At 53.1% G+C, this 19,590-nt stretch overlaps 1 protein-coding gene across 14 annotated transcripts in view; it reads left to right on the top strand.

The window, feature by feature from the left end:
- The window catches only part of FBN3 (fibrillin 3), an 89,150-nt gene that overhangs the window by 26,544 nt on the left and 43,016 nt on the right, over nucleotides 1-19,590 (top strand). For 13 of the 14 annotated variants that reach the window (XM_065536394.1, XM_065536389.1, XM_065536385.1 and 10 more), the window contains 15 exons: nucleotides 703-927; nucleotides 1,121-1,246; nucleotides 3,133-3,261; nucleotides 6,000-6,125; nucleotides 7,744-7,869; nucleotides 8,020-8,142; nucleotides 8,509-8,634; nucleotides 9,652-9,777; nucleotides 13,482-13,604; nucleotides 13,795-13,917; nucleotides 14,384-14,509; nucleotides 14,600-14,722; nucleotides 15,809-15,931; nucleotides 16,172-16,333; nucleotides 17,310-17,378. In XM_065536394.1, the coding sequence (XP_065392466.1) occupies nucleotides 703-927; nucleotides 1,121-1,246; nucleotides 3,133-3,261; nucleotides 6,000-6,125; nucleotides 7,744-7,869; nucleotides 8,020-8,142; nucleotides 8,509-8,634; nucleotides 9,652-9,777; nucleotides 13,482-13,604; nucleotides 13,795-13,917; nucleotides 14,384-14,509; nucleotides 14,600-14,722; nucleotides 15,809-15,931; nucleotides 16,172-16,333; nucleotides 17,310-17,378 (1,956 nt within the window). The remainder of the gene's footprint in view (nucleotides 1-702; nucleotides 928-1,120; nucleotides 1,247-3,132; nucleotides 3,262-5,999; nucleotides 6,126-7,743; nucleotides 7,870-8,019; nucleotides 8,143-8,508; nucleotides 8,635-9,651; nucleotides 9,778-13,481; nucleotides 13,605-13,794; nucleotides 13,918-14,383; nucleotides 14,510-14,599; nucleotides 14,723-15,808; nucleotides 15,932-16,171; nucleotides 16,334-17,309; nucleotides 17,379-19,590) is intronic. The other variant, XM_065536387.1, reaches the window with a different exon arrangement.

Here is a 19,590-nt window from a genome sequence, read left to right as displayed (position 1 = left end):
CTGAAATACAAAAATTAGCCGGGCGTGGTGGCAGGTGCCTGTAATCCCAGCTACTCAGCAGGCTGAGGCAGGAGAATCGCTTGAACCTGGGAGGTGGAGGTTGCAGTGAGCTGAGATTGTGCCATTGTACTACAACCTAGGGGACAGAGCGAGACTCTGTCTTAAAAAAAAAAAAAAAAATTGGTCAGGCACGGTGGCTCATGCCTGTAATCACAGCACTGTGGGAGGCCAAGGTGGGCAGATCACTTGAGTTCGAGATCAGCCTGGTCAACGTGGTGAAATCGAGTCTCTACTAAAAAAAAACAAAAGTTAGCTGGGTGTGGTGGCACACGCCTGTAATCCCAGCTTCTCGGGAGGCTGAGGCGGGAGAATTGCTTGAACCTGGGAGGTGGAGGTTGCGGTGAGCTGAGATTGTGCCACTACACTCTAGCCTGGGCGACAGAGCAAGACTATGTCTCAAAACAAATCAATCAACCAATGAATCAATCATTAAGAAAAATAAACGGATAGAACAGCGCTACAGAACAGCACACATAGTACCCCCCCAGGCAGTGCCTGGAGGAAGTCACCCATTTTCACTCTGGCCCTCGACCTGACGCGTCCGGGAGAAAGTTTCCGATGAGAGTGACTGAGCGGCACGCCTGTCTCGCAGCGGGCACAGTGTGGCAGGGGTGGGGACGCCGTGACCGTTCCCTTGTGCAGATGTGAGATTGGAACCATGTTTCCTGCGATGGGACGAGGATGAGTGTGGGGTCACCCTGCCTGGCAAGTACCGGATGGACGTCTGCTGCTGCTCCATTGGGGCTGCCTGGGGAGCCGAGTGCGAGGCCTGCCCAGATCCCGAGTCCTTGGAGTTCGCCAGCCTGTGCCCGCGGGGGCTGGGCTTTGCCAGCCGGGACTTCCTGTCTGGCCGGCCGTTCTATAAAGGTGCGGTTGGGGAAGGAGTCAGGCCCCCGGAAGGATGGGGAGGGGCACGGCACGGGCAAAAGCCTGGAGATGGGAGGTGTGTTTGGGGAAAAGGGGATGTGGGCAAGGCCAGGCATGAAGAACCCAGGGAGGGCTTGGTGTATGGATCCCAAACTTGGGGACATCAGGGTGATTTGATGCTCCTGTACTTCAGATGTGAATGAATGCAAGGCGTTCCCTGGCCTCTGCACGCACGGTACCTGCAGAAACACGGTGGGCAGCTTCCACTGTGCCTGTGCGGGGGGCTTCGCCCTGGATGCCCAAGAACGGAACTGCACAGGTAGGTGCCACCTCTGCCTCTTGGAGAGAGCGTGATCCTTGCCAGGGATGGGGCCTCGAATAAGACGTAGAGACATGCCCGTTTTTCTTTTTCTTCTTTCTTCCTCTTCCTCTTCCCTCTTCCCTCTTCCCCTTCTCCTTCTCCTTCTCTTTCTCCTTCTTCTTCTTCTTCTTCTTTTTTGAGACGGAGTTTCACTCTTGTTGCCCAGGCTAGAGTGCAATGGCACGATCTCAGCTCACTCCAACCTCCACCTCCCAGGTTCAAGAGATTCTCCTGCCTCAGCTTCCTGAGTAGCTAGGATTACAGGCATGCACCACCATGCCTGGCTAATATTGTATTTTTCAATAGAGATGGGGTTTCTCCATGTTGGTCAGGCTGATCTTGAACTCCCAACCTCAGGTGATCCACCCACTTCAGCCTCCCAAAGTGCTGGGATTACAGGCGTGTGCCACCGTGCCCAGCAAGCACCTGTTCTTTAGGCACTTCTTGTGTCTGCTTCTGTGCAGTGTGACCTAGGGCAGGTGATTGCTCTCCTTGGGCTGCAGGAACCCTGACTATAAAAGAAGGGACTGGGCCAGGCGCGATGGATCACACCTGTAATCCCAGCACTTTGGGAGGCCAAAGTGAGTGGATCACTTGAGGTCAGGAGTTCGAGACCAGCCTGGCCAACATGGCAATACCCTGTCTCTACTAAAAGTACAAAAAGTAGCTGGGTGTGGTGGCGGGCACCCGTAATCCCAGTTACTTGTGAGACTGAGGCAGGAGAATCACTTGAACCCAGGAGGCGGAGGTTACAGTAAGCCAAGATCGTGCCATTGCACTCTAGCCTGGGTAGCAGAACGAGACTGCATCTCAAAAATAAATAAATAAGTAAATAAAACATAAAAGAAGGGGCTGGCAAAGGTGACCTTTAGAGGCCTCCAGGGCTGGCCTGGTGGCTCACGCCTGTAATCCCAGCACTTTTGGAGGCCAAGGTAGGAGGATTGCTTGAGCCCAAGAGTTTGAGACTAGCCTGGGTAACACAGCAAGACCTCCATCTCTGCAAAAAATAAAAAATTATTATTGCATTAACTGTAGTCCCAGCTACTCGAGAGGCTGAGGCAGAGGGATCCCTTGAGCCCCCGGGAGGTTGAGGCTGCAGTGAGCTGTGATCACGCCGCTGCACTCCAGCCTGGGTGACAGAGCAAGACCCTGTCTCTGAAAAAGCAAACAGGCTCTGTGCGGTGGCTCACGCCTGTCATCCTAGCACTTTGGGAGGCCGAGGTGGGTGGATTGCTTTAGGTCAGGAGTTCGAGAACAGGCTGGCCCACATGGTGAAACCCCATCTTCCTAAAAGTACAAAATTAGTCGGGCACAGTGGCGCATGCCTGTAATCCCAGCTACTCGGGAGACTGAGGCAGGAGAATCGCTTGATCCTGGGAGGCAGAGGTTACAGTGAGCCGAGTCTGCATCACTGCACTCCAGCCTGGGTGACAGAGCGAGACTGTCTCTAAAAATAAATAAATAAATAAATAAATAAATAAATAAATAATAAAAATAAAATAAAATAAAACAAACAAATCTACCACCAATATAAAGAAAATGGAGAGCTCCGGACTGTGAGAAAATTCCCTGCCCTTGTCATGTTTAGTTCGGGGTCTCTCCATTTCCTCAGTTCCTTTTGGGAGCTTCTCTTCCGCCTGTCGTATCTACAGATTTGATGACCCCCTCCGGCACCCCATTGTGTCTGCATCCAGGGACCCCTCCCCTCTTGGCCTGTGCCTCCTTATGTCTGCAGACAGGCTTCCTCTAGCCCACACCCCCATCAAAGGACAGAGACCCCTCTGCCTTGTGCCCCGTGATGTGGCACACACGGCGCCTCCAGCCTCTGCCTCCTCTCCTTACAGATATCGACGAGTGTCGCATCTCCCCTGACCTCTGCGGCCAGGGCGCCTGTGTCAACACACCAGGCAGCTTTGAGTGCGAGTGTTTTCCCGGCTACGAGAGCGGCTTCATGCTGATGAAGGACTGCATGGGTTGGTGACTGCCGGGCAGGGGTGTGGTGGGCGCCCTGGGCAGGGTGGGCATTGAGGAGACGGAGGGTGGGGCATTGAGGAGACGGAGGGTGGGGACGGGTGGGGACGGCTGTTGCTGTGTGGACGTGGATGGAGGGGGCAGGAGGAGGGAGGAGCTGCAAATTAGCTGGGTTGTGGTGAGTCTGGGGTCCATGAGGCATCGTCCTTAGGAAAGAGACCTGGGGGCTGAGACCTGGGGGTGGCCGGCACACTGGGGTGGGTGAGGTCTCCCAGGGAGGGTGTGTAGCTTGGGTAGAGGACAGGGCCCCTCAGAGAAGCCTGGGAAATACTGCCAGTTACAAGGCCTCTCGTCCCCATCATTGTCTTTGTTATTCATTTGATGAGCATTTCACGTGCATCCTCTGAGCTAGAGGCACTGCAGGGAGCTCCAGCTCCAGGGAGCCCTCTTTCCCTGGAGCTCACAGCCTAACAGGAAGACAGACATGAATAACATGAATCGCTGAGGAAATGCAAAATTGGGCCAGGTGCGGTGGCCCTTGCCTGTAATCCCAGCACTTTGAGAGGCCGAGGCAGTAGGATCGCTTGAGTCCAGGAGTTCGAGCCCAGCCTGGGCAACATAGCAAGACCCTCTCACTACAAAATTTTTAAAAAATTAGCTGGGCATGGTGGCACATGCCACTCGGGAGGCTGAGAAGGGAGGATCCCTTGAGCCCAGGAGGTTGAGGCTACAGTGAACCATGATTGCACTTCTGCGCTCCAACCTGGGCGATAGAGTGAGACCCTGTCATAAGAAAGAGGAAAGAAAGAAGAAAGAAAGAGAGAGAGAGAGAGAGAAAGAAAGAAAGAGAAGGAAGGAAGGAAGAGAAAGAAAGAAACAAAGAAAGAAGGAAGGAAGGAAGGAAAAAGAAAAATCCAGGCAAAGTGGTTCATGCCTGTAATCCCAGCACTTTGGGAGGCTGAGGTGGGCACATTTCCTGAGTTCAGGAGTTCAAAACCAGCCTGGGCAACACGGTGAAACCCCATCTCTACTAAAATACAAAAAATTAACTCGGTGTGGTGGTGGGTGCCTGTAGTCCCAGCTACTTGGGAGACTGAGGAGAATTGCTTGAACCCAGGAGGTGGAGGTTGCAGTGAGCTGAGATCGTGCCACTGCACTCCAGCCTGGGCGACAGAGCGAGACTCTGTCTCCAAATTAAAAAAAAAAAAAAAAGGCCGGGCGCGGTGGCTCAAGCCTGTAATCCCAGCACTTTGGGAGGCCGAGACGGGCGGATCACGAGGTCAGGAGATCGAGACCATCCTGGCTAACACCGTGAAACCCCGTCTCTACTAAAAAATACAAAAAAAACTAGCCGGGCGAGGTGGCGGGCGCCTGTAGTCCCAGCTACTCGGGAGGCTGAGGCAGGAGAATGGTGTAAATCCGGGAGGCGGAGCTTGCAGTGAGCTGAGATCCGGCCACTGCACTCCAACCTGGGCGACAGAGCGAGACTCTGTCTCAAAAAAAAAAAAAAAAAAAAAAGAAAGAAAAGAAAAAAATGCAAAATTGCCACTGTCAGAAGCACTTAAAAAGGCCACATGGTCTGATGAGAGATGGCTGAGACAGGATTGCTTGAGGCCAGGAGTTCAAGACCAGCTTGGTCAACATAGAGAGGCCCCATCTCTACACAAAATTGAAAAATTAGCAGAGCGTGGTGGCGCCTGCCTGTAGTCCCAGCTGCTCAGGAGGCTGAGGTTGGAGGATAGTTTGAACCTGGGAGGTGGAGGCTGTAGTGAGCTGTGATCGTGTCACTGCACTCCAGCCTGGGTGACAGTGTGAAAATCTGTCTCAAAAAAAACCAAACATAAAAGGCTGGACTCAGTGGCTCACACCTGTAATCCCAGCAATTTGGGAGGCCGAGGAGGTTGAATCACTTGAGGTCAGGATTTCGAGACCAGTCTGACCAACATAGTAAAACGCTGTCTCTACTAAAAATACAAAAATTAGCTGGGCTTGGTGATGCACGCCTGTAATCCCAGCTACTTGGGAGGCTGAGGCAGGAGAATTGCGTGAACCCAGGAGGCGGAGGTTGCAGGGAGCCGAGATGGTGCCACTGCACTCCAGCGTGGGCAACAGAGTGAGACTCTGTCTCAAAAATAACAACAACAAAAAAAAAAGGAAAAAAAGAAAGAAAGAATGCAGTAGCAGTGAACAGGGTGAAGACACTGGAGAACAGCATGTGCAAAGGCCCTGGGGCGGGCCTGAGGAATGGAAGGATGCCCCTGTGGCTTAAGAGTGATGAGGCCGTGGTGAGGCTGCCTGCTCCCTGCCCTGAGTCCTGGCGGGACTGAGCCTCAGCTTTCTGGCGTGTCCTGCAGGGAATGGAGGAGGAAAGAGGGCTCCCTGGAGCTGGAGCTCCCTGCAGTGCCTCTAGGTCAGAGGATGCACGTGAAATGCTCATCAAATGAATAACAAAGTCAATGATGGCACTTCTTAGTGCCTTTTCTAGCGGCACCAAGAGTGTCAACTTCATGGCCTTTGTTCTTCTGAGAATCTCAGCCTCCCTCCCTATCTGGCTGGTCTCTGCTCCTGGTGCAGACCCCACTCCCCTGAGTCATCCCAGCCCGGAGCCCCCAGGCTCTCCTGGCTCCCACTGGGGTGAAGGGGGCTGGGGAGGTGGGGGGAGAAGCCAGCATGAACCTCATCGCTCCCTCCCTGTGTCAGCACCTTCACACCTGCTCTCTCTTTCCACACCAACCTTCAGACGTGGACGAGTGTGCCAGGGACCCACTGCTCTGCCGGGGAGGCACTTGCACCAACACGGATGGGAGCTACAAGTGCCAGTGTCCCCCTGGGCACGAGCTGACAGCCAAGGGCACTGCCTGTGAGGGTGAGTGTGCATCCGGGTGTGTGAGTGTGAGCGTGAGCCCGTGTGTGTGAGAGTGCGTGGGTGTCAGGTGAATGTGGGCTGGATGAGTGAGAGGGTGGGCATGTGTATCTGTCTCTCTGAGGCCAGTGTGTGAGCGTGCAAGTGTGTGTCAGTGTGTACCTGTGTGTGTAAGTGGGTTTATATGCAAGATGGCGGGAGTGTGTGTGTCTAGATGAACACGCACATGTGTGAGTGTCTGTACAACGGCAGGCGTTTGTGCATTTGTGTGACTGTGTGTGTGTCTGTACAATGGGGAGTGTTTGCATGTGAGTAGGTGTGAGTGTGTGTGTGCATCTGTGTGAACACACAAGACGGTTTGAGTGTGTATTTGGCTATGAATGTATCTACCAAGGGCAAGTGTGTTTGCGTGCGTGTGTGTGTTTCATTTTGTTTTGTTTAACACAGGGTCCCAGTCTGTTGTCCAGTCTGGGTTGCAGTGGCACGATCACAGCTCACTGCAGCCTCCACCTCCCAGGCTCAGGTGATCCTCCCACCTCGGCCTCCCAAGTAGGTGGGGCTACAGACATGCGCCACCATGCCTGGCTTATTTATTTATTTTGAGACAGAGTCTTACTCTGTCGCCCAGGCTGGAGTGCAGTGGCTACCATCTCGGCTGACTGCAAGCTCCACCTCCCGGGTTCACGCCGTTCTCCTGCCTCAGCCTCCCAAGGAACCCTGACTACAGGCGCCCACCACCACACTTGGCTAATTTTTTTTTGTGTATTTAGTTAGAGACAGGGTTTCACCGTGTTATCCAGGATGGTCTCAATCTCCTGATCTCATGATCCGCCCGCCTCGGCCTCCCAAAGTGCTGGGATTACAGGCGTGAGCCACCGCGCCCGGTCATGCCTGGCTAATTTCTGAGCAGTTGTGTTTGTATGTAAGTCTGTGTGCGCGTGTGCAAGAGAATGTGATGTGTAGTTGGATGCAAATGCATGTTTATAAAGGGAGGTATGTCTGTGTGTGAGTGGGTGTGAGTATGTGTTTGTGAGTGGGTCTGTGTGGGTGTACCTCTGGGTGTGGCTGTCTGGGTGTGGACTTGTGTTTGTCCAAGGACAGGTATGTTTGAGGGTGTGTTTATGTGTGTGTCTGTGCACATGGGTGTGTTTGTGTGTGTGTGTGTTTGTGCATGTGGGTGTTTGTGTGTCTGTGTGTGCACATGGGTGTGAGTGTGCCCTGGGTGTGGATGTGTCTTTACACACGGGTGAGTGTATTTGTATGCAAGTGGATATAAGGTGTGTTGTGAATTTAGGAGTGTGCCCCTGAGTGTGAGTGTGTATCTGAGTGTGCCTGTGTGTGTCTGTCAAGGGCGAGTGTGTTCACACGTGAGTGGGTGCCGGGGTGTGTTTGTGAGCCTGTGTGAGCAGGCATGTGTGGTGTGTATCTGGGTGTCTGTGTTTATAGGAGAGTGTGGGTATTTGCATGTGAGTGAATGCGAGTGTATGGACAGGCACATGCGGGGCTGTGCCAGTGTCGGCAGCGTGAGTTGCTTAGCATGCGTGTGTGCCCCAGTGTGTCTCACGGTCACACAGACGGCAGATGGGGCACAGGCCTGTCTTTCATCTGCACTCCCCCGCAGACATCGATGAGTGCTCCCTGAGGGATGGCCTATGTCCCTATGGCCACTGTGTCAATGTCATCGGTGCCTTCCAGTGCTCCTGCCACGCCGGCTTCCAGGGCACACCTGACCACCAAGGCTGCGTGGGTGAGACTGTGCCCACCTGCTGGGCCCTGGGCACCAACCGCATCCCCAGCCATAGTGGCAGCCCCTCCTGTCCTCAACTCCACTCTGCTCCCACCCCCAAACCAGCCCCCTCCCCCCAGCCCCAGCCCCTGTCTGCCCTGCATCCTGCAGACATCAACGAATGCCGGGTCCGGAATGGTGGGTGTGACGTGTACTGTATTAACACTGAGGGCAGCTACCGGTGCAGCTGTGGGCAGGGCTACTCGCTGATGCCCGACGGAAGGGCATGTGCAGGTAGGTGGGCACAACTTCTTCCCACTGCCTGGCGTGGGGGATGAGGAGGAGGTGCTGGCCGGGTCCTACACTGGCCCGGAGCCCAGCACAGCGTAGCGAAGCCAACCAGACCCGAGGCACCCCCTGCCTGGCTTGTCCTGGCCCCAGGCAGGCTGCTCACCCTGTGGGAGAGCCCCTGGGGTTTTTGCAGAGGAGGGTGAATAAGGTGGAAAACAAACTCAGAACTGCCTGGGCGCCCCCAGACTGCTTGAGTGACCATCGCTGTCCTCACCTGGCTACAGGTCGTCCTGGGGGCTGGGGAGCAGATGTGTGCTGGGTGGTCTATCAGGGCAAAGCTAAGCACAGTCCCCAACCCTGTTCCCCCAGACGTGGATGAGTGTGAAGAGAACCCCAGTGTTTGTGACCAAGGCCACTGCACCAACGTGCCAGGGGGTCACCGCTGCCTGTGCTATGATGGCTTCGTGGCCACGCCGGACATGAGGACATGTGTTGGTGAGGAGCCGGGATGGCGGGGTGGAGGAGGCGGTGTCAGAATTCACACACCAGGTCTTCCACAAGGTGGTACATAGGCATGACAATGACAAATGCTGGACCCCACCCCTGCCATTTGCGGGTAGAGAGATGAGGTTTTGTAACAGCACTTGGTTTTCCACTTAAGCATCCCCCGTATCCCAAGTCTGCTTCCCAAAGCCCATGAGATCCCATTTATGGAACAGAAGCAGAATTCCCCAAACCTTGCTCTTTTAAATGGCGTTTGTTTAATATGACATATGCTACACCTATCGGAGGATCGTGTCCTGTTCAAGGTCTGTGCGTTACGATTACCAAAGACAAAGGGGTTTCTGGCAGAGGACAGTGGACAAGGCGGGAAACAGACTCAGAGCTGTGTTCTGTAAGGTGGCGATTGCTATCCTCACCCAGCTACAGGTTGTCCTGTTGTGTGCTGGGTGCCCCATCAGGACAAAGCTGAGGCCTGCCTGTGGAAGTTCCAGGAAGTAACAATGTAACTCCCGGCCAAGAAACCGAGTGAAGCTTAAAGAGCTTAGAGTGTTCCAGTTTATAGGAGTCTCAGAGAGCAAACAAGTCTCAGCGATGGGCCTTGTGAACAAATGCATTTAGGGAATGCGTTCTACTCCATGCCCCTGTTGCAGATCCACTGTGCACGTTGGCATAAAGGCTCTGAAAAGTCCTGCAGGAGGAAACCCTGGTTAGCTTTGTGGATCTCAGCCTTCTCTAAATGTATTTGACCATAAAATACTTTTGGAAGCACATTCCTGGTGTGTTCTTTGGAATGTGCACTGCGAAAGGCTCACAGAACATTCCCGATTACCCAGTAGTGGATGCAGAGGGAGCTCCCCGCCCCTGGAGAAAAGAAAGCGAGTCCTAGCAGAGAGGACGCGTGTGGCGGGACAGTCAGGAATGCTGGGGCTCTCCCTCCCACCCTCACCCACTTCCTCTCCCGTCACCCCTGCACCCAGTCCTCAGACCTCATGCTTTCTTCCCCAACAGATGTGGATGAGTGCGACCTGAACCCTCACATCTGCCTCCACGGGGACTGCGAGAACACGAAGGGTTCCTTTGTCTGCCACTGTCAGCTGGGCTACATGGTCAGGAAGGGGGCCACGGGCTGCTCTGGTGAGCCGGCGGTCAGCGGTGCAGGCAGAGAAGACTCCCTGGGCCCTTTTGGGAATCATGCGATTCATGCCGAGCACAGCCAGAGTTCATGCTCATAGATTTCCACGGATGGCTTCTTGTGTTAAAGCAAGAGCAGAGGCCGGGCGCGGTGGCTCACGCCTGTAATCCCAGCACTTTGGGAGGCCGAGACGGGCGGATCACGAGGTCAGGAGATCGAGACCATCCTGGCTAACACGGTGAAACCCCGTCTCTACTGAAAATACAAAAAAATTAGCCGGGCGTAGTGGCGGGCGCCTGTAGTCCCAGCTACTCGGGAGGCTGAGGCAGGAGAATGGCGGGAACCCGGGAGGCGGAGCTTGCAGTGAGCCGAGATCGCGCCACTGCACTCCAGCCTGGGCGACAGAGCGAGACTCCGCCTCAAAAAAAAAAAAAAAAAAAAAAGAAATTGATTCTCTGGGTCGGGCGCGGTGGCTCATGCCTGTAATCCTAGCACTTTGGGAGGCTGCGGTGGGCAGATCACCTGAGGTCAGGAGTTCAAGACCAGCCTGGTCAACATGGTGAAACCCCATCTTTACTAAAAATACAAAAATTAGCCAGGCATGGTAATCCCAGCTGCTTGGGAGGCTGAGGCAGGAGAATCGTTTGAACCCGGGAGGCAGAGGTGGCAGTGAGCCGAGATAGCACCACTGCACTCCAGCCTGGGCAACAGAGTGAGACCCCATCTCAAAAGAAAAAAAGTGGCCGGGCGCGGTGGCTCAAGCCTGTAATCCCAGCACTTTGGGAGGCCGAGGCGGGTGGATCACGAGGTCAGGAGATCGAGACCATCCTGGCTAACATGGTGAAACCCCGTCTCTACTAAAAAAATACAAAAAACTAGCCGGGCGTGGTGGCGGGCGCCTGTAGTCCCAGCTACTCGGAGGCTGAGGCGGGAGAATGGCGAACCCGGGAGGTGGAGCTTGCAGTGAGCCGAGATCGGGCCACTGCACTCTAGCCTGGGCCACACAGCGAGACTCCGTCTCAAAAAAAAAAAAAAAAAAAAAGAAAAAAAGTAAATTGATTCTCCACCTGGCACGGTGGCTCACACTTGTAATCCCAGCACTTTGGGAGGCTAAGGCGGGAGGATTGCTTGAGCCTGTGGGTTCGAGACCAGCCTGGGTGACATGGATACATCACAACATGGCCATATGGCAACATTAATAGAGACAACAACCCCATCTCCATTAAAAATTTTAAAAATTAGTCTGGGCAGGGTGGCTCACACCTGTAATCCCAGCACTTTGGGAGGCTGAGGTGGGTGGATCACCTGAGGTCAGGAGTTTGAGACCGGCCTGGCCAACATGGTGAAACCCCGTCTCTACTAAAAACACAAAATTAGCTGGGCGTGGTGGCGCATGCCTGTAATCCCAGCTACTCGGGAGGCTGAGGCAGGAGAATCGCTTGAATCTGGGAGGCAGAGGTTGTAGTGAGCCGAGATCATACCACTGCACTCCAGCTTGGGCCACAGAGCAAAACTCCATCTCAAAAAGAAAAACCAAAACTTGTTTTTTAATTAAAAAGGAATGTATTCTCCTTCTAGAATCATAGTTCTGGAAACCAGAAGTCTGAAATCAAGGTGTCTGCAGGGTTAGTACCTTCTTGGGGGCTCAGAGGGAGAACCTGTTCCATGCCTCCTTGGTGTTCCTCAGCTTGTAGACGTGTCATTCAAGTTTCTGTCTCCATCTTCACAAGGCCTTCTTCTCTCTGTGTATCTGTTTTTTAAATTTTTTCATTTTTTACATTATTTATTTATTTATTTTGAGATAGTGTCCCACTCTATCTCCCAGGCTGGAGTGCAGTGATGCAATCATAGCTCACTGCAGCCTCCACCTCTCCGGGCTCAGGTGATCTTCCCGTCTCAGTCTCCCACACGTGCCATCACACTCAGCTAATTTTTTTTTTTTTTTGGTAGAGATAGTGTTTTACTATGTCACTCGGGTTGGTCTTGAACTCCTGGACTCAAGTAATCCTCTTGCCTCGACCTCCCAATTTGTTGGGATTACGAGTCACTGCACCCAATAGTATCTAATTTGTAAAGATAAGGTCTGGCTGTGTCGCCCAGGCTATAGTGCAGTGGTGTGATCATAGCTCATGAACTGGTTCATAGCCTTAAATTCCTGGGTTCAAGCAATCCTCCCAGCCTCAGCCTCCCGAGTATCTGGGACTACAGGTGCATGCCACCATGCCGGGCTAATTTTTTAAAAAGTTTTTGTTGATCAGGCATGGTGACTCATTTCTGTAATGCCAGCACTTTGGGAGGTGGAGGTGGAAGGATTCTTGAGCTCAGGAGTTTGAGACAAAAATTTAAAAAATTAGCCAGGCATGCTGGCGCTCACCTGTAGTCTTAGCTACTCAGAAGGCTGAGGCTGGAGGATTGCTTTAAGACCAGGAGATCCAGGCAGCAGTGAGCTAGATTGCACCACTGCACGGCACTCCAGCTGGGGTGACAGAGTGAAACCATGCCTCGAGGGGGGGAATGAAAGGTGTTTTTGTAGAAACAGGTTCTCACTACGTTGCCCAACCTGGTCTCAAACTCTTTGCCTCAAGTGATCCTCCCACCTTGGCCTCCCGAGTAGCTGGGATTACAGATGTAAGTCATTGCATCTGGCTACACAGCCAGTCACTGGTCTTAGAAGAACACCAGTCACTGGACCGGAGCCTACCTTAATCCGGATGACCTCATCTTAACTTAGTTACATCTACGAAGACCCTGTTTCCAAATAAGGTCACATTCACGGGTTTCAGGGTTTAGGACTTGAACATACCTTTTAAGGGGACACAATTCTATCGACTCCAGTTAGATGGTTATTTTAATGTGTATTAGAAACAAATGTTACACAACATAGCATCAAGCTCATGACTTCTTAGAGGTTGTTGATGTGGATCCAAAATTGTCTTTTAAAACATGATTTATGTCAGCGAGAACAGGAGTGTGGTAAACAAATGTTTAGTAACAGTAGCTCACCCAGATTTAACGCGGCAGAGATCATAAGGGTGAGGCAGAATTGACTCTGGATTGGAAATGCTGGTGGACAGGGAAATCCTGGCTTGGAAAGGGGGCGTGTTCATCCGGACAGTCACTTGTTTTTTTGTTTGTTTGTTTTTGTTTCATTTGTTTGTTTTGAGACGGAGTCTCCCTCTGTTGCCCAGGCTGGAGTGCAGTGGTGCGATCTCTGCCCACTGCAAGCTCTGCCTTCTGGGTTCACACCATTCTTATGCCTCAGCCTCCTGAGTAGCTGGGACTACAGGCACCCACCACCACGCACAGCTAATTTTTGTATTTTTGGTAGAGACAGGGTTTCACCGTGTTAGCCAAGATGGTCTTGATCTCCTGACCTCATGATCTGCCTGCCTCAGCCTCCCAAAGTGCTGGGATTACAGGCGTGAGCCACCGTGCCTGGCTGGACAGTCACTCTTAATATCTACCCCAAGTCTTTCATGCTGCTATTTCAGACCATTTCTGAGGGCTGCTGAGAGTCATGTCTGTTAGGTTTGGGGGTTTTCCTCTCGGGCTCTGGGTAAAGATGGAAGCTCCCCCAGTGGAGGGGAGGAGGCTTTCTGGACCAGCTCTCCCCTAGAGAGGAAGAGTCCCCGCCCGTTCAGCTGCTATTGCATCGAGTCTTTCCTTCTGTGACTGGGTCTCGGCGTTGTGCCTCCTCTCCCTTTAGATGTGGATGAATGCGAGGTTGGAGGACACAACTGTGACAGTCATGCCTCCTGTCTCAACATCCCAGGGAGTTTCAGCTGTAGGTGCCTGCCAGGCTGGGAGGGGCATGGCTTCGAATGTCATGGTGAGTACCTGGGGGCAGGAAATCGGGGCAAAGCAGAAGAGGTAGGTGAGGGGCAAGGCAGTGGGAGGGTGGGGTGTGGGGGTGTCTGCAGGGGGGCAGTCAGGGTTGGAGGATTGAAGAGTCTTTCTCCCTTCTGCCCCCCACAATGCACACGCCATGGGGTGGGGGGCCTGGGCTCCGTCTCCTGCAGACCTGGATGAATGCGTCTCCCAGGAGCACCGGTGCAGCCCAAAAGGTGACTGTCTCAATGTCCCTGGCTCCTACCGCTGCACCTGCCGCCAGGGCTTTACCGGGGATGGCTTCTCCTGCGAAGGTGAGATTAGGGGGTGGGAGGGCAGGGGCCCTAGAGGGACAGCCACGGGGGCTGAATTCACGGTGGCCGCCATGGTCACTCAACCTCCTGACTCCTTCTGACTCACTCATCGCTCCATGGGTGCTGGAGAGGCTGTGTCCTCGGCCCAGGGGGTGCTACTGCCTGCCCACGGCTCCCTTGAACCCCTAAGTGCATGAGACACTTCCTTCCTGGCTGCTCTCCTCCCTGGATCCGGAGTGACTGGGTACCCTCTCTGGGGTCCAAGAGTCCAGACCACCTCTCCCCTCCCTGACCCTTCTTTGGTCACTTGCCTCCCACCCTGAGTCAGAGACGGAGTCCCCAGGGCTACTTGCCTGGGACTCTGGCTGACAGCGAAGTGTTCCAGTGACTGGGGCCTCCCTCCCACCCACCCTGCATGGGTCCGGGTCCACCAGTCTCCAGTCCTCCGAATCTTGGGACCCCTCAGACAGAGACGAATGTGCCGAGAACGTGGACCTCTGTGATAACGGGCAGTGCCTCAATGCGCCCGGCGGGTACCGCTGCGAATGTGAGATGGGCTTTGACCCCACTGAGGACCACCGGGCCTGCCAGGGTGAGGCCGGGCCCGGCAGGGCAGAAGACAGAGTGGGTGGGTCCCTGCCGCAGACTCTGGGTGGGGCAGGCTGACCCAGGGTCCCCGCAGATGTGGACGAGTGTGCGCAAGGGAACCTCTGTGCATTTGGGAGCTGTGAGAACCTGCCTGGAATGTTCCGCTGCATCTGCGATGGTGGCTACGAACTGGACCGAGGGGGTGGCAACTGCACAGGTGTGAGGTCATCTGGGCTGGAAGGAGGGAGGAGAGAGCAGGAGCTGGGGCAGGGGACATGGCTCGCTCCCTCACTGCCCTCAGATCTCTTCTCAAGCATCCTCCCTTGGAGTCTTGTGGGGGGGTAGGGAGCACCTTGCCTGATGTCCCCATCATTTCCCGTGCCTGTTCCCCAGCTGAATAAGTTCAGTGATTGAAGTGGCCTCTCCACCCTAGCTGCCAAAAGGGTCTCCCACCTCTGTGTGTTTTAGAAATGGGCAGATAGTAAATATTTTTGGCTTTGCAGGCCACACAGTCAGTCTCTGTCATAATGATTCAACTCTGCCATTGTAGCTCAAAAGCAGCCACAGGCAATATGTAAATGAATGAATGTGGCCCCTGTACCAATAAAACTTTATTGACACACATAGGTGGTAGACCGGATTTGGCCTACAGATTGGAATGTGCTAACCCATGGTTTGAAAGTATTTTCTATAGATGGGTTTTGGCTAGGTGTGGTGGCTCATGCCCATAATCTCAGCACTTTGGAAGGCTGAGGTGGGAGGATCACTCAAGGCCAGGAGTTGGAGACCAGCCTGAGCAACATAGCAAGACCCCATCTCTAAAAAGTAAAAATAAAAAATTAGCTGGGCATTGTGGTGCACACCTGTAGTCCCAGCTACTCCAAAGGCTGAGGCAGAAGGATTGCTTGAACCCAGGAGTCTGAGGCCGCAGTAAGCCGTGATTGCGCAACTGCACTCCAGCCTGGTCAACACAGCAAGACCCTGTCTCTAAACATCAATAAATTAAGAAAAATAAAATAGATATGGTTTTCATATGTTGACTGCATGGAACCCAGGGCAGGTAGAGTTCAACGAGCAAAACTCTGCCAAGCAGAACAGAGCAGGAGAAGGAATGGGATTGGAGGGGACAGGGCAGACTGGAGGTTCCTGTCCCGTTAGGTTTCTTCCCAGGGACGGACATGACATTGTCCCCTGGTGCCCAGAAGTTGACCTTGAGTGAGGGCTGCAGCTTCCCAGGATGAAGCCAGGAGGGAGGGGGGCCAAGGCAGGGCTCCCTGCTGAGGACCGCGCCTCCTCCCCACAGACATTAACGAGTGTGCAGACCCAGTAAACTGTATCAACGGCGTGTGCGTTAACACCCCCGGCAGCTACCTCTGCCGCTGCCCCCAGGATTTTGAGCTGAACCCCAGCGGAGTGGGCTGCGTGGGTGAGTCCATGCTCAGCTCCAGATCAGGGTTCTGGGGCCAGCAGAGGTGGGTGGGATTGCCCCCGGGTTAACTCAGATGTCCACGTGTTCAAATCTACCTGCTCCTGACAAACGGGACATCTGCTGGTCTCCCGCAAGAGCGGTTGTCCTTGTCACCCATTGAAATAGACACATGCATGCACACGAACACGTGCGGCTTTCCCCCTGACACCTGCTAACCATCCCCTTCTGCCTGTTCAGACACTCGGGCTGGGAACTGTTTCCTGGAGACGCATGACCGAGGGGACGGTGGCATTTCCTGCAGTGCTGAGATCGGAGTTGGTGTCACCCGGGCTTCCTGCTGTTGTTCCCTGGGCCGGGCTTGGGGCAATCCCTGCGAGCTGTGCCCAGTGGCCAACACCAGTGAGTCCCTGTGGGGACCATTGAGCACCGTGGCCTGAGCCACCGAGACCCGGGAGCTTAGGGGGTCATCTCTGCTAAGGGGAGGTGGGGCTTAGGCGACAGGAAAACCAAGAACTGGGGAAGGAGAGGGGCTCATCCTGGGTCATACAGTGTACTCTTGGCTGGGCCTCTCTCCAAGGCTGCTTTCTGTAAATTCTCTGTGTTTGTAGTCACTTGATCACTCAGTCAGTCAGCAAACACTGAGAGTTCCTCTGTGTCATGTGCTGGGGGCTGGGGACTCGGAGAAGGATGAACCACAGCCTCTGCACACTGCTTCTCCCTCACTCTTAAACCAAGTTTCAGGACTATGAGAGTAGAGCTGTCCTAAGGGTTTTCTTTGAGGCATAGCCATAGCTCAGGAGAAAGCTGTGGAGAAGAGAAAGCTGTGGGGAAGGCTTTCCAGGGGAGGAGGCGTGAGTGAGGTTTTGAAGGATGTGTAGGAGTTTTCCTAGCAGAGTAGGGGGAATGATGTGCAATGCAGTGAGAACAGTATGTGCAAAGTCCTCAGGTGTGAAACAGGGAGGTACCTGTCCACCTATTCAGGTGTGTGCGTGTGTGGATGTCCAGGGTCTTCCTTGCATGGGGAAAACTTGCAGTTACACTAGGATATGGTTTTGGATCAGAAGGAATCATCTTCTCTCCTTCCTGCCCCCAGCCACTACCATGTAACTCTGCTCACATGTTGAATGGGAATCCACATTTACACACACACACGTATGCACACGCACATGCACACACACACACACACACACGCAGTCCCAGGACTGGCCGAAGTCCCTTGGCCCTAAGAGGCTAAAGAGATATGGGGATGTAGTTAGTACAGTAGAAGGATGGGAGCCCGCTCTTGCGCCCTTTTCAGGCTTCCTGCTGTTGCTCCCCTGTTTCCCCTAAGTTTTGCCCCAATACTCCACCTCACAGGAGTCTGTTTCCCTTACAGCTGAGTACAGAACCCTGTGCCCAGGTGGTGAGGGCTTCCGGCCTAACCCCATCACTGTCATTCTGGAAGGTGAGTTCCTGGCAGACCATCCATCCATCCGTCTGCCTAAAGACTGACTTTTCTCTCATCCCCATCTCACCAAAGTGCAGAGTTGAGCAGTTTTGTCCTGGGATGGGGCAAATCTTTACACCTGGAGGCTGGGCAGCAGGACCACACTATGCTTTTAGTTTGTGTTGAATTTTTTTAATCTGTTCTTTCAGCCGTTTCTTCCACTTGTTGGTATATTGATCTTTTCATTTGTTCTCCATCTTTCCATTCATCCTCCATCCTTCCATCCATTTATCCTTCCATCCACCCATCCTTCCACCCATCCTTCCATCCATCCATCGATCCATCGATCCATCCATCCATCGATCCATCCATCCATCCATCCATCCATCCATCCATCCATCCATCCATCCTTCCTTCCTTCCTTCCATCCTTCCTTCCGTCCATCCATCCATCCATCCATCCATCCATCCATCCATCCATCCATCCTTCCATCCATCCTTCCATCCATCCATTCATCCATCTATCCATCCATCCATCCTTCTGCCCATTTTTTCCATCCATCCATCCATACATACATCCTTCCATCCAGTCATCTTCCATGTACCCATTCACCCATTCTTCCTTCCATACTTCCATTCAACCATGCTCCATCTACCCATTCATCCATCCCTCACTCATCCCTCTCCTATCCTTTTATCCATCCATCTGGTTTCCCATTCATCCCCTCTCCTTCATCTGTACCCCATTCTTTCATCCATCCCCAATCTTTCTGTCCATTCATCCTTCCATCCACCCATCCTTCCATCCATCCATCCATCCATCCTTCCACCCGACCATCCATCCATTCATCCATCCTCCACTCATCCTTCCATCCATTCATCCTTCTACCCATCTAACCTCCTCCATCTACCCATTCATCTATCCTTCCTTCCATCCTTCCATCCAACTATCCTTTATCTACCCATTCATCCATCCTTCCGTTCGTCCATCCTTCCATCCATCCCTCCATCCTTCCATCCAACCGTGCTCCATCCACCCATTCATCCATTCATCACTCATCCCTCTGCTATCCTTGTATGCATCCATTCACCCATCCATCCATCCCCATCCTTCAGCTAGCCCCCATTCATCCATCCATTAACCTATTTCCCACTCTTCCATCCATCCATCTCCCACCCACCTATCTCTCATTCTTCTATCCATCTACTCACCCATCCATCTATCCCCCATTCACCCATCCATCCTCAATACATCCATCCATCCACTCATCCATCCACCCATTTCCCATCCACCCATTCTATCCCTCCATTCATCCACCCTTCCATCCATCTTCTATCTCCCATCTGTTCATCCATTCATCCCCCATCCTCCATCCATCATCCATCCATCCATCCATCCATCCATCTATCCATCCACCCACCCATTCACTCTTTTATCTATCTACTCACCTATCCATCCACCTTCCTATCCATCCACCTTCCTATCCATTCACCTTCCTACCCATCCATCTTCCTACCCATCTACCTTCCTATCCATCCAACTTCCTACCCATCCACCTTCCTATCCATCCACCTTCCTACCCATCCACCTTCTTATCCATCCACCTTCCTATCCATCCACCTTCCTATCCACCCACCTTCCTACCCATCCACCTTCCTACCCATCCACCTTCCTATCCATCCACCTTCCTATCCATCCACCTTCCTATCCATCCACCTTCCTACCCATCCACTTTCCTACCCATCCACCTTCCTACTCATCCACCTTCCTACCCATCCACCTTCCTACCCATCCACCTTCCTACCCATCCACCTTCCTATCCATCCACCTTCCTATCCATCCACATTCCTATCCATCCACCTTCCTACCCATCCACTTTCCTACCCATCCACCTTCCTATCCATCCACCTTCCTATCCATCCACCTTCCTACCCATCCATCTTTCTATCTATCCACTCACTCATCATCGCATTCATTGACCCACTTGCTTATTTACCCATTCACTGTTTTCATATCCATGCATCTATCCGCTCATCCATCCATTCATCCATCCTCCCATCCATCCTTTTGTTAGGGAGTGACGAGGTTGGAGAAGACTATCTATTCTCCATCTAGAGGAAGAAAACTATCTAGTTCTCTATCTAGAGGAAACTATGTGGTGGATGGGAGAATGGATTAACAGATGAAGGGAATGGAGTTGAATTTAGGGTAACATTAACTCAAGAGAGTC

The sequence above is a fragment of the Macaca fascicularis genome, chromosome 19 (genome assembly GCF_037993035.2).
Source record: "Macaca fascicularis isolate 582-1 chromosome 19, T2T-MFA8v1.1".
NCBI lineage: Eukaryota > Metazoa > Chordata > Mammalia > Primates > Cercopithecidae > Macaca > Macaca fascicularis.
Note: the sequence above shows the minus strand (reverse complement) of the source record. Positions and strands in the feature narration are given on the sequence as shown.